This window comes from Sarcophilus harrisii, chromosome 5 (assembly GCF_902635505.1).
Source record: "Sarcophilus harrisii chromosome 5, mSarHar1.11, whole genome shotgun sequence".
NCBI lineage: Eukaryota > Metazoa > Chordata > Mammalia > Dasyuromorphia > Dasyuridae > Sarcophilus > Sarcophilus harrisii.
This window is the reverse complement of record NC_045430.1, coordinates 211,100,665-211,115,174: the sequence shown is the minus strand read 5'-3', so window position 1 is coordinate 211,115,174 and position 14,510 is coordinate 211,100,665. Positions and strand designations below refer to the sequence as shown.

Here is a 14,510-nt window from a genome sequence, read left to right as displayed (position 1 = left end):
TTTAAAAATAATGAGATACAATTACATAAAAATTATACTACATTCATTTCTACTCTTAAGGAAAATATCAATGTAGCACTAATTGAACAAGCTTTTATTTTTGGAAATGGGTTTAAGGTTTTGTCTGGATGGATTTTGTTAGAGTCACAGTGAAAAAAAATAAGAAAAAAGTTTCCATTTATTCAAGCAAAAGCTACATGGCATGATTAATAAGAATTGCCTAGCAATAAAATCAAAAGCAATCTGTTTTATCGCACATGTTGAAAAGAATTTTCTTACTTTCTATTTTATTTTAGGCATATCTGGAACATTAATAAGAACTCTAGAACTCAGAAATTTAATTTTCATTGCTCAATATGGTGTAATAAATTATAATAATAATTATAATGATTAAATGCAATTAATCTTTGTCCTAACCTGTTACTTATAACTTGAATCAAACAACTCTTTTCAATCCAATTTTAACTGTCCATATTTGGTGAGTTATTTTCAATGTTGTTATTCACAAATGTTATTCTAATTTTGCTACCAATTTTTCCATATAAAAAAAGAAAACCCAAGTCACTCCACATTTAATAAAAACATCATTTTAATTTCAAAAATATGGAATTTGGAACCCTCTTATAATTATTATTAATAATTATTAAAGCTGGACTGTCCCAACCTTCAAAACTAGATAATTTATAGGTCTTTTTTGGTTATAATAATAATTTGTTTACATGTAGACAGAAAGAAGACAGTGAACAGAAATTGTTTCTATGTCTCAGACTTAAAAATATGGAAGTTTTCAATTGACAAGTCAGAGATAATTATATGATAATTTTGCTTTATCAAGATAAATGTTTATTACATATTATAATCCAGTGAAAATTATCTTCAATGGTACAAAAAGGATGAAACATTGTAAAGACATTTAATTTCTTTTTTAAAATATAATTTTATTTCATGAAACATTTCCCAATTATATTTAACAATTTTTTAGCATTCATTTAAAAAGATTTTGAGTTCTAAAGTCTTTCCCAACCTCCCCCATTGTGAAAGCACGTAATGATATTGATTATATATGTGAAGTCATTCAAAATACATTTCCATATTATCCAAGACATACTTAGTTTCAATAAATATAGGAAACAGATTTTAATTAACATTGTGTAATATAACAATTCATATTCTTTCACAGTTTTGATACAAAACCTATTTTTTTTTTAAATGAGGATAATTAAAGAATTTAGAAATAACTTTTTTTTTCTTGAGAAATCTAAATAGAACAATTTGGAAGTCTGTTTCCGTGAAGTCTGGCAATAAATTTGTAAATCATTGATCCTAGGCTTGTAAAAATCATAAACCTAATAATCTCAGTCACTTGGTCCATCCTGTCACTTTAAAGATAATAAAACATTCAAGGTATTCTGCAAACTAGCACTACTCTGTTTCAATCTAATTCTATATGTTTTCTACTTTGTCCAAAGTTTCTTAATCTGTTGGTCTCAACCCCATATGGAGTTATGTAACTCAATGTGGGGATCACAAAAAATCTGGCAACAATAAAAGGTTTCTGAAAACAATGATCAAAAATTAATTAAAAATCAAACGTATAATGAATCCGAGATGTTTCTGGCAGTGCTTGCCTATGTTGCATCACATTACTTCACTGCAGCCTTGGTTCTGAACCACAACATGCACACTTTGCACTGTGCATATACAAATGCTGCCAGAAAAACTTGGCTCAGATTCGAGATAGGGCTGCATAAAAATTTTCTGGGTGAAAAAGAGGTTGTGAATGGAAAAAGCTTAAGAAGCCCTGTTTTAGGCAATATCTACTGATTCCCTATATATGTCCCACACATTCTTACTTATATTGTTGTTCATAGATCTTTAAACCTGAAATAATCCCCATTCATCTACCCACAATCTCCTTTGAATTCCTTTAGAGTCCAACTCAATGTTAAATTAAGATTTATATAACACTTTAAGGTTATTAGCAAAATTTTTTATGCATATCTCAGATGACATCCATTAGGAAAACTTGCTAAATACTGTCATTCAATAATGATTTTCCCCTCTTAGATCTTATGGAGCACTTCATTTATATTTTTGTATTGTGATCATTTTTACATGTTATGATATCTTTCTGCTAGACAAAGAACTCTATGAAGGCAGGGACTATGTCTTATCTATCTTAGTAATTCATCCAGAGCCTAGCATATGCTCTCTGATCACAGCAGGTTCTTAGTGTTAGTTGGGTTGATCGATTTGAAGACTATTCCTTGGTTTTTCTACTGCTTACAGACCTATTGGTATTTTTATTATTATTTATTCACTTTACTGTCCAATGCCTTTACTATCCATTCTATTTCTGGAAAAAAAATACACAACCAAGTGTGGTATATTAATTTGGTAATCTAACATAGATTAATTAGCTAATTAATTATCTAACTGATCTCCAGCCAGAACACAGATATGCCTCATTTTTTGGTTTTATGCTTCAGTGTGTTTATAGGATGTTGATATTTGCTTTCACTATTTTGAGCTACTTCATATTAAAAAGCTATATAGTTGTTAGTGTCATATTACCTACCTATATATTACTTTTAGAAACTGAGCTACAAAACAACATTTATTTCAAAGTGAACTTTATTTCAGATGCTTTTCGCTAGTTTCTTTCTCATCCCTAAATTCTACAGTTTTATGATACTAAAGTATAAACTGAGATTCTACTCCTTGTACATTATGCCTGCTGGTGTACATTCAGGAGATATATGGTGGAAGAGATCGCTGAGGGGGACACAATATGCTATCATGACAGGTAAAGTTGATGGAAGACCTTTTTGGAAGAACATACAAAGCTTGGAGAGATACATAGATCCACACTGTTCAATATTTCTTCTCACTAGATTGTAAGCTCCGTGAGAGGAAGAATGATTTTTCCCTTCTTGGAATCCCAAGAACTTAGCGCTATGTCTGAAACATAATTTGTGTTTAATAATTGCTTGTAGACTAAAGACTTAAGATTTTCCCCTTGAGTGAGTTTGGGACTTCTTTTAAATTCAGCTGAGACCTCCCTCATCTTGTTCCCAGCAAAGAGCTCTTTCATCAAACTCTGACATTTTCTGATATTTTCTAATGTGTAGAACTTCTCCAATTTCTGTTTGCTATTTTCCCTAAAAACAAAAAAAAAAGTAAATCTAGCTATTGGTGATAGTCTTCTGTATAAACAGAAATGGATGTAAAAAGTATAAAACAGTTCAGTGTAAATTGAGAAGTACCCTCATTGCTTAAGAGTGACCTGGGAAAAAGCTTTTATTTTGGATCCATCATAATTATTTTCTCCGTAACAACCCTACATTATAAAAATGAAGTATGTAAATACTGACTTATTTTATAAATCTTTTTTAATAGAGTTCACAAAGATTGTTATATTTTTAGAACCCATTTAAAATGTTTACTATAAATGCTACTTACTTTGTAATGCGGTCAATGTTAGCAATTTGCTTCTGGTTTCGAATGATCTCAATAGCTGCCCAAAGATGCTGGATAGCTTTTGTATCCGCTTGTCGTCTCTTTGTTAAGCGTGCCATGACCTATTCACCTTTTTTGCTGTAGTAAAACACAAAGAACATACATATATTGAGTTATGGAGTTGAGTATCCAATATGTCTTGTAATAAATGGAACTATTGGCAATTTTTGACTTAGAGAAAAATCAATACAATTTCTAAAACATTTAGACAATGATTCTAAGTTAAACTTTGGCCACCAAACAAATATTTTATTTATTTATTTTACAAATATATTATTTAAAAAAAAATACCACAGCAGGTAGCCCCGGGATAGCTGAATTTTCTTTGCTTTATACTTTATTTCTATACTACTTCCAGTGGAACCATGAGACCCACATATAATTATTGTCACATTCCTTTTATTCTCTAAAACCAATTTAGCACTTTTATTCCTAAATATGCCTACCCTCCATAAACCCTCTTTTATTATGTAAAATTAGTATATGTCATAGAAAGACCTTTAGGAGAAGCAATGATTGTTTATAGAAGTGAATACAGATAAGTGTGTTTCTTGTCTAAATATGAAGCTTTTAGGCTACTAAAAAGAAAGATACTTGGGGCAGCTAGGTGGCACAGTGGATAGAGAACCAGTCCTGAAGTGAGAAAGACCTGAGTTCAAATGTGACCTCAGACACTTAACACTTCTTAGCGTGCAACTCTGGGCAAGTCATTTAACCCCAATTGCCTTGGCAAACAAACAAACAAAAGCTAAAACACTTTAAACCATATATTCTATAATATGAAAACAATAGTCACTTTCTTTTCCATTGTTACTTCCTTTTACTCTAAATTCTGTTTCAGGATTAACAAGTGCCACAATATAGACTGTGTTTAAAAGTTTAAAAAAAAAACAAAGAATGTTATTTATTTTAATGGGAGCCTGTACATATAACCACAAAATAATTATAATAACTGTTTTTTTAAAAATAGGTTTCCACTATTTTTGAAAGGAACCAAAATTTTAAGCACTTAAAATACATAGGGACTTTATCTAAATAAATTTTCCTATTTTCAAATGTATAAATCTTGAAAATATTTTGTTTTACATAAACTGAAATGTTAATCCAATATTTTGGCTGAAAACAACATATATGTGTGTGTGTGTGTGTGTGTGTATACATATTTATATGCCAGCTCCAAATGAAATAAGCAACTCAAAAATAAAGGCTATGTCATATATGGAAGGATGCATCTTTTAGAACCATAGTGGCAGAATTCAATATCTAAAAAATTAGATTAAAAGCCACAATTTTTATTATAGCAAATGACAAAAGTTTTGTACAAAAACAACACAACTGTAACAAAGAGTGTCTAATTAAATTTTTACAACCAAAACAGAAAAATTAACATAATGATATATGATTATTGAAAAATGACTAAATAACAAAATACGGGCCGCTATTTAATACATAAGTTGTTAATAGCTATGAATCATGTTTAAAAGAAAAAATAATATGGGAAAAAAACGCCCCAAGTGACTAATCACAAGAGAAATGCAAAATAAAACAATCCGAGGTTTTAACTCATACCCAGTGAATCAAGAAAATTTACAGAAGATGTTATTTTATATAATTGTTTTTAATCATGTCCAATTCTTCTTGACCCCATTTGGCAAAGATGCTGGAGAGGTTTACTGTTTCCTTTAGATAAGAAAGCTGAGATAAATAGGGTTAAGTGACTTGGCCAGGGTCACATGACTACTAAGTATCTGGAGCTAAATTTGAGTTCAAGAAGATAGTCTTCCTGATTACAAGCCTAGTCGATCAGAAAAGTCTAACCTAAAAAAGTAATTTGGAATTATGCAAGAAAAGTTTCTAAACTGTTTATTCTCTTTGTCCCAATGATATCTAAAAGTGATTTTGGAACAAGAACATAACATAATCTGATATGAGCATTAGGATGATTAATGCAGGAGCAAGAATGAAAGATGGATTAAATAGTAGAGATTCTAGAGGATGGAAATCAGGTTACTAAAGATAATTCTTAAAACAAAGTAACCCACTTGTGCATTGTTGGAAGGATAGAAAAGTCTAGAAATGTGAACCCACAGTCTAATGATCTTTTCAAAATGCATCATGACTGACAAAAGAATAAATGTATTATAATTATAGCAGAAAAAAGAAACTGATTGAATGTAGGGGGTGAAGGAATAGGAGAAGCCAAAGATGATACTAAAGCTTTAAGCATGGTAACAGTGACTGTACAGAAATGGGAAACTAAGAGAAGCAGCATCATTGGAGGCAAGAAAACATTTTTTATTTCAGTCTGGGTTTGTGTGTATACTATGTTAACTTGGCATGATGTCGAACATTAACCCTTTCCTTACCCCATAGTTTTAAATTGATAATTTAATTGATATTTTTTTATTTAATTTATTTGATTCATTATTGATTTAATTGATAATGGTGTTTCCAGTGGAACTGTTTTTTATGAGATATCAATGGGAAAACTGAAATAATTTGAAACATATTTACTGCAAAATATTATAAAAGGCAATCTGCTGTTATATGTCAAAATAAATAGGATCTTCAGAAATAACAAGAAAACAATTAAAACCTACCCAAAAAACAATCAGTACTGGTAGAATGATAATGACTTTGAGTATGTCCTAAGTAGAAATACTAAGGAAGATATGAAATAACCAATCAAATGTAAGAACAAAGAGCAACTGACTTTTAAAATTTCCTAAAAGTTTTAGGTAAAAAAAAAATAACAATGAGCCACAGATGACTAAGAGTTCATTCAGAGGCAAAGAATTTCCTTCTCAAAGTTTAATAAAAGCAATTATAATTGTAAATTATAAAAGCAATTATTAATAAAAGCAATTTGTAATTATTGGGAGGAAATGGAAACAGATGAGCCAGAGAATAACATAATCAGATGAATATATGGTTTCCTGGACTAGGGTGGTAACAGTCCTGCTATACTCTACCATCACTTAACTACACTTAGAGTACTATGCTCAATTCTCAGCACATTTTAGTAAAGTCACTGATAAGTTTGTCCAAAGAAGGATAACCACAGATATGAAGGGAACTTGAATTTATATCAAATTTAAAATTGTTTAAATTGGAGAAGAAACTATGTTTATATTTGAAGGAGAAAAACATTTAGAGGGAATGGCAATTGTCATTAGGTATTCAAAGGGTCATCCTAGAATGAAAATTAAATTTGTTGCTGAAGGCAGAACTTGTAACATTTCATGGAAGGCAAAAGGGAGAAAATCTAAGGTTCTTTAAGGGAAAATATTTATTATAATTAAAAGTTTCCAAAAGTATAACAAACTGTTTTGGGAATTAATAGGTCAGCAGGGGTCTTTAAGCAATGATTGGACAATCTTTTGCTTTGTGTATTAATGGGAGATTCTTGCTCAGGACACTAGTCATTCTTCAGTCTCTTTTAATTTGTGAAGTTATTTGGTAAATTATTTTAAAAATGTAAAATATTCAAATTAACAATAACAAATAGGTTTAAGCAACTCAGTCTCAAAGAAATGAAAAAACCATGAATTCCCAAAGCACAAAAATCAAACAAACCCAGGACCAGATGGATTTACAAGCTGATTCTATTGAATTGAACATTTAAAGAACAATAATACATTTTAAACCTACAATATTGAAAAGAACTAGAAGCAAAAACTCCACATAAAATCTCTTGGAAGTATAATTGATATTGTTCAGAATTTTGAATTCAGGTATGATTTTCTGTAGAATCAGTAGCACACCATTTGAGAAAAATGCCACAAGCTACTTAGATGTGATGAGGTTAGTGGCAGGGCAGAAAATTATGGAAATCCCCTTTTGGTCAGAGGTGCAGGTTCTTTGTGAAAGAATTCACAAACCCAAAATATTAAATAGCAAAAATGGAACTTTATTGTTGGATAGGAAACCAGTTTTGCTAAGAGACTGACTTCTTTAGTGGCAAAGCCCTATTAGGGAAATGGAGGCTGGCACTGAGAAGAGAATGTCTTTTCAGCGGGTCCTGGCTACTATGTCAAAGAGGCAGAGTAAGCTGCTTTGGACCTTCTGCAAAGAATGAGGCTCAGGTTTCAGGTTGAAAAGAAAGCCAAAGTCCCCAGTCCTAGATGCTTATCAATATCTGGCCCAGGTCTCCCAAAAGAATTTGAATGGGGATCTGGCTATGGGGCTAACAATGGGGGTGATTTGCCTTAGAAAGGGCCAGCCAGGAGAATATGCTGTCATAGATTCTCTGAAATCTGGGGGTGAGGAATCAAGGGAACAGAGTTTCAGAGTGATAACTTTAAAGGAAACACAGTTTCACACCCCCTTCAAAAGGATATGATCCTGAACTTTTACAAGTGAAGAATTGTATCTGGGCAAAAGCTGGGAGGATAAACTTTGGCAGAGGTTTAAGGTAGGATCCTTCTGGCTCTATTTCCTGGGATTCCCACCTATTTGTTCCTAAGTCTGGCTATGAGGTAATTTGTTACTGCATGATTGGGTGTCAACTGTGACTCTTATCTGAAGTCAAACAGAGCTAAAGATAAGGATGCTTTATTCTGCAATATTCATGGTCCTGCTATTTTCTTTTAAAACAGATTTCTATTATTAAAGTGATCAGTAGAAGACATGAGCACAATGAAAGTATATCTTACTGTTTACAATTTGAAAATGTATAGTCATCATATCCTCAACAATTAGGCAAATGAGTATTTGACTTCCTCATCTGCTTCTTACTAGATATATCAGCATGGCTTGGGGAATTTTAAGTATAACTGGAGTAAAGTCAACATTTTCCTCATGTTCCCATGCCAACTGAACACTCTCCTCAGCTGTCACCCTCTCCATCCAATGTCTTAATCCCCTTTAAACACTTTAGTACATGTTCCCTTGGCCATCTAAGCATTTACTGTTCATAATGCTACCATCCTGAACCCTCCTCTTTCTCATTAAGATTTGTTTCCTCTATGCTATAGCCAATTGACCTTCAAATGTTGATCAACAGCAGGTACTATACTATTTCTGATCCTGGGACAGTATCCATTGGATACTATGTCAGCTAGCTCATCATCTCTCCCAGTGGAACCCCTAAGACAGGGACAACTCTACCCAATTTCAGCAGAAAGCAGTTTCAGAAGATGAGACCTTTGTTTCACACCCAAAAGATCAGAGCAAAAATCTTTACCTTTTGATTTGTAGATAATCTAAGTCTATAAATTCTTTTGAGACACCTGCCTCAATCCCCACTATATTTTTGGAGTCAAACCCCTTCTCTCCAACATTTGTAAGAGAGAGTGCTAAAATCTCAATATATTTTTAGAGTTCAGTACCTCTGTACCCCTATGTCCCATCATGAGTATGATTAGTTTTAACAAGTGATCCCCCCATTGCCACATCACTTTTTCTTCTAGAAATGCTCATTTTATACCATTTCAGATGTCATTAACAGAAAAAGGGACAAATTTAAAATTAAAATCTGCATATTAGAAACCATGGTATATTAGAATGTAGTATGAAATGTATGATTTTAAAAGATTATAGCTTTAAAAGTCTAGGAAGAAAAGTTCAACAATATATTTTAAAATTTTACTTTATCACATATTTCATTTCTTTACTTGGGAAAATGGATAAATTTTTTTGAAAAGAAATAGATGCTGTTGATAAACCTGTTGATTTTTTAGAAAATAAAATTTAAAAAATATGAAAATATAAGGAATATTGGAATCCAGCATAACTTGCATTCTAGCAAGAAATTACAACAAAACAAAAGATGGGACAAGGTCTTCGCAATACTACATAATTCCAATTTACTCCATCCATGGCTTTTATTTGTTTTAATTTATATATATATATATACATATATATATATGTATATATATATATATATATATAAGTTTCAAAAACAAAGATTCCATGTAAGAAATTTGTCTTTGAATTTGTTTGTTTTTTCTTTTTCCACTTTCCTGTTATCTTGCAAGCCTACACAGGCTACTTGCCTTTCTTCTTTCTGAACACAGTATAACCCTATCTTTATGCCAGCTTTTCCTTTTGAGTCCATCTAACACTCCATCATGTTCCAAAAGCATATGATTAATAATAATAGCAACTCAACAATTTAAAACATATAACATATTATAAACTAAATATAGTGGCAACTTTTTGAAATCAAGGGGGAAAATTGGTCAAGTTGATGGGGGGACCCTCAAACTGTCCTCCTTAAACTTTGGGGTTGGCCCTGGAACTCTCCTGACAGGGAAACCACCCTTCTGGGCAGTTAAGTGATTTCATTAAGAATGGCCCAGGACCACTCTCTACTGAGCTCAAACTTAAGTAGTCTCACTTATAGCTGGAGATCTAGATTTCTATGGACCCCTATTGAACTGAAAATTGGCTCAAGACCATTCCCAGTTAGTGGTCTCATCTAGGCCTGGGGGCAATGACAACATTGAAAGAATCTCATTCATTTGAAACCTCAGTTTCAGATTCCTTATAAAAAAGGACAACTTGGGTTTTATTTCTTTGCAGAGGCCCAAAAAGCAAGACCATGCCTTGTCAAGGAACCTCTCTCTCTCCTTTTCTCCTTGGCACAGCTGCCTGCCAGGCCCTTGCCCGCTGAGAAGACACCCTCTTCTCAGTGTTAACACTCTTCTTTATCTCTCTCTGCCAGGATTTCTTTGCTAGACTTTTACTTCTGTCAGGCCTTGCCACTGAGGAAGTGAGCCACTGAGGAAGTCAAACCTCATCATTTGGTTCCCTGACTGGGAATCAAAGGGAATTGAAGGGGTTCCAACAACTCTGCCCTATGCCAAACCTCATCAAAGGCATAGGATGAGGGGAGGAAGTAATAGAGAATTTGGAATTCAAAATTAATCAAATGTTCACTTTTTTAAATTATGTAATGGGAGGGGGGCAGAATAGATACTTTTTTTCAAGAAAAAAAGTGAGACAAGCTGATTCCTGAAGAATAGGCACAATTTGGATAGCATTAGATTCTGATTGTTCTTCATTCTCAAAGATGACTCTGACATCAGAGAGGTAAGGCCATAACATTCAAGTGAATTAGATTTAATTGAGGGAAGGCTGTGCAAGGTCACTTGCCTCACTTTCTCCTTCAGAACCATTTGGGTCTAGTGGCAAGATACAGATCAGGTCACTTGGAGATGGCCATGGATACAGTAGGAGACTTTGACTTTTTTAAGCTAAGGTCTTTAATAGGTCTCAGTTTGACTCCCAATCAGCAAATCAGTCCTTAAGGATAGGTAAGAAATGTCACACACACAACAAAACACACACACACACACACACACACACACACACACACACACACAGAGTCAGCCTGAGAGGGAAGATCTTCAAGATTTCTAGACAAATAGAAACAATTAGTTTCTCTGAACTAATCAGGCCCAAACAATGACCAAGTGAGACGCAGCCTAAGTTTAGATGAGTAACAAAAGAGTATAATGATGCATTCTGTTGGTGCCCATTTATAAAGTAAATAATACTTTTATGATACAAAGAATACTCATATCTCTTTTCTTTATGTGAACTCATATATTAATTAAAATTCTGATTGTGTTTTTTCAGTTGACCACAACTCTTAAAACTTGCTCCAACTATTTTGCATTTCAATTTCTGGACCAGCCATCTCACCAATGCAACAGAGAAACCATTCCCTTAAGGATTTATCTCTTTTATACCTTTACCTTTTGTAGTAGAGCCTCAATGTTCCAAGTTTGGTGGATGCTCCAGTCACCCACAACATTAAGGTTGTGTTTCAGCTACCCTTCACCCTAACTCATAGCCATCTCTATATCAGCTGCTGTGCCATCCCCTATGTGATCTCTCTCGCACCCACTCTTTCCACATCGGGAACCATAATCACACCAAATCACTGAAGAGGTGTGTGAATTCACATATTCTCTGGTGCCACATGCCAACCAAGAAACTTTCCAAACCAAAATATCTCTCTCCCTTCCCATTAAAAATATATGTTCCTTAAGAGGCAGGGACTACCTTTGTTTTTGTTATCTATATCCCTGAGCTTTTAGTATAGTGCTTAACACATAGTAAGGACTTACTTTTTTCCTCATTCAATCATTAATAGAGTATACAGTTATGTATAAAATATTTGTAGATTAATTTATTTCTTGCTACATGAACATATCAAAATTTTAATTTTATTTCATAAAAAAAAATGTTTATTCTAGATTCAAGAGTGTGATTTGACAGCCAAGAATGCTAATATGATTCTGGGTTGCATTAAGAGAAGCACACTTACCATGATTACCAGAAAGCATTAACAATGATGTAACTTATCATACTATATCTTGAGTATTTTTGTTAGGTTCTTAGTTCACATTTTAGGAAGTTCAAAACCTAGAAGATGGTAAGAATGAGATTACAGGTACAGAGAATGTTTAACTTGGAGAAGAGGAGAGTAGAGGGAACAAGAAATTTGCAAATATTTGAAGATCTGCTGTAAGGAAAAGGAATTAGACTTCTAATGTCTCTTATACCAGAAAACAGAATGAGAAGTAATGGGTGGAAATGGCAAAGAAAAAAATTTAACAATGGTAATTATGCAAAAGATGAAAGGATACTTAGGAGGATTAATAGGATTTCTTTTAGTTTGGAAATCTAGGAAAGTATGAACAACAATATTGATGTAATATACCTTCTAAGGGAGACAAAATGATTTTGAGGTCCCCTGATCTAGGGTGGGGGGGCCTTCTGTTATAACAATAAATCAGTAATCCTAAATATAGACCACTCCTCAATTCATTGCTGACTGTCAGATAGTTTCTGGCCTCAGGAGAGTCCCAGGGACCAAACTCCTGAAACAGTAATAATCTGTTGGTCAGTGAAAACGAAATTCTGAAGACAACTACTCCTCAATCCTACCTCTGGGTCATAGAATTAGTATGTCAATAATAGAAAGCTGGATAAAGGTGTTCCCTCTTTCTTAGCAGTTTGATAAATTCTTTTGGAACTTAACCTGCTTCAATTGGCATTACAATTACAATAAACTTTGCTCCTTGACCAGGAAATGGGTTAAAAAGCCTGCAAATTCTTTTGAGACACCTATGACATTAGTTTGTGACCCCAAACTTTTGGGTTCCTCTTTCCAATTTCAACAATATGGTAGTATATGGTTAAAATAATTATTCTTTAGGAATAAACTGATTACTTTTTAGGAATAAATTGAGGCAAATAGCCTCTGAAATTCCTTTCAAATTGAGATTCTATGACTCTGTGTTCCAACAATTATCTACTAAAGCACAAAGTATAGAATGGATAAAACAGATTTAGGAAAACATCTTTTTGAGTTGAAATCTGGCCTCAGATACTAGCTGTATGACCTGAACAAATCACTTAACCCTATTTGTCTCAGTTTCCTCATTTGTAAAATGACCCAGAGAAGCAAAATGACAAACTATTCCAATAACAATGCCAAAGAAACCCCAAGTGGGGTCATGAAGAGTCAAATATGACTGAACGACAACAAAAGTTCCAACATGCAACATTGGTGGAAGAATTTCTACGATGATATAATTTTGTCTTTTCCCCCCTTGGGAAAGTTAGGCAGCCCCGAAAAAATACTCAATATAATCCCAAATGCAGGTTTCCTCATATTTTTTCAAAAAATTTTTTTCCTATTGCTTTAAAACTAGAAACAGTCAAAAGCAAGACAAAGTTAAAATTTTATAACTATATCATAAAATTATGTTTTTCTTTGCATATGGACATTAAAAAGGACCATTTCCCTTGTGATTATTTATTAAAGATTTTTATTAAAACTTTTTTTTTCTCCTGGGAACATATATAATGACATTGTACTATGAACTGTAAGAAATGATATTTTATTTTTAAAACTTTAAAGGAAACTTTTAAATAATCTAAATATACATAAAGCAAGGTACTCCATTACCTTTCATACCAAAATGGGGTCTAAAAATAACATTGGGTTATCTGTATTTCCTCTTTAATCTTATATTAGTTTTAAAAAGTAAGCACCCAGAAAAAGAACTCTGGGAGATGACTAAAAACCATTACATTGAATTCCCAATCCCTATATTTATGCACACCTGCATTTTTGATTTCCTTCACAAGCTAATTGTACAATAATTCAGAGTCTGATTCTTTTTGTACAGCAAAATATTGTTTTGGTCATGTATACTTATTGTGTATCTAAGTTATATTTTAATATATTTAACATCTACTGGTCATCCTGCCATTTAGGGGAGGGGGTGGGGGGGGGTAAGAGGTGAAAAATTGGAACAAGAGGTTTGGCAATTGTTAATGCTGTAAAGTTACCCATGTATATATCCTGTAAATAAAAGGCTATTAAATAAAAAAAAAATAAAATAAAATAAAATAAAAAAAATAAAAAAATAAAAAGTAAGCACCCCAATCCTGAGCCACAGCTCTAGAAAAAAAATTTCACAAGTATATTCAAAATGATTTTCAACATCACATGTAGATAGTAACATAATCACTGAAAAAGCTTTAATTTGAAAAGTGTAAAAGATAATGTTAAACTTAAAATGATCATTCTACTCATGTACTGATCATGTTCTACTCAAGTAATGTTAAATTCTCAAAATTGTAACTTAGTACCTTGTATAGTACCTTTAAAATGTCTTATTCCCTCACTCAATAACTCTAGAGGATTTATATGAGCTCTAGGCTAAAATGTAAACTATTTAACTTTTGAAGTCCTTTACAACCTTGCCTTTACCTCCTGTCCAACTCTGCAGTTTAGCCAAACTGACCTCTTACTCACAGAAGACCCTCCTAGAACCTGTCTCTCTTTGGCCCACCTGTTTTCCATAGGTATAAAAAGCACATTCACTTTTACTTGACTGACTAAATTCTTTTTATTCCTTTAAATCTTTAGTTCAAGACCACTTAACTGAACCATTGCCTAATCTCCCTCTCAAGCTATTTTTAAAAACTACTTAGTGTTTGTTTTCTTTATATTTATTCTGTTG

At 32.8% G+C, this 14,510-nt stretch overlaps 1 protein-coding gene across 9 annotated transcripts in view; it reads right to left on the bottom strand.

The window, feature by feature from the left end:
• Positions 1-14,510, bottom strand: part of ZMYND11 (zinc finger MYND-type containing 11) — a 144,005-nt gene that overhangs the window by 80,081 nt on the left and 49,414 nt on the right. For all 9 annotated transcript variants that reach the window (XR_004229743.1, XM_031939593.1, XM_031939592.1 and 6 more), the window contains one exon: positions 3,463-3,597. Coding sequence is in view for 8 of the 9 variants with exons in the window: in XM_031939593.1 (XP_031795453.1) it covers positions 3,463-3,578 (116 nt within the window). In the remaining variant the exon portion in view is untranslated. Of the gene's footprint in view, positions 1-3,462; positions 3,598-14,510 lie in introns of those variants that run through there.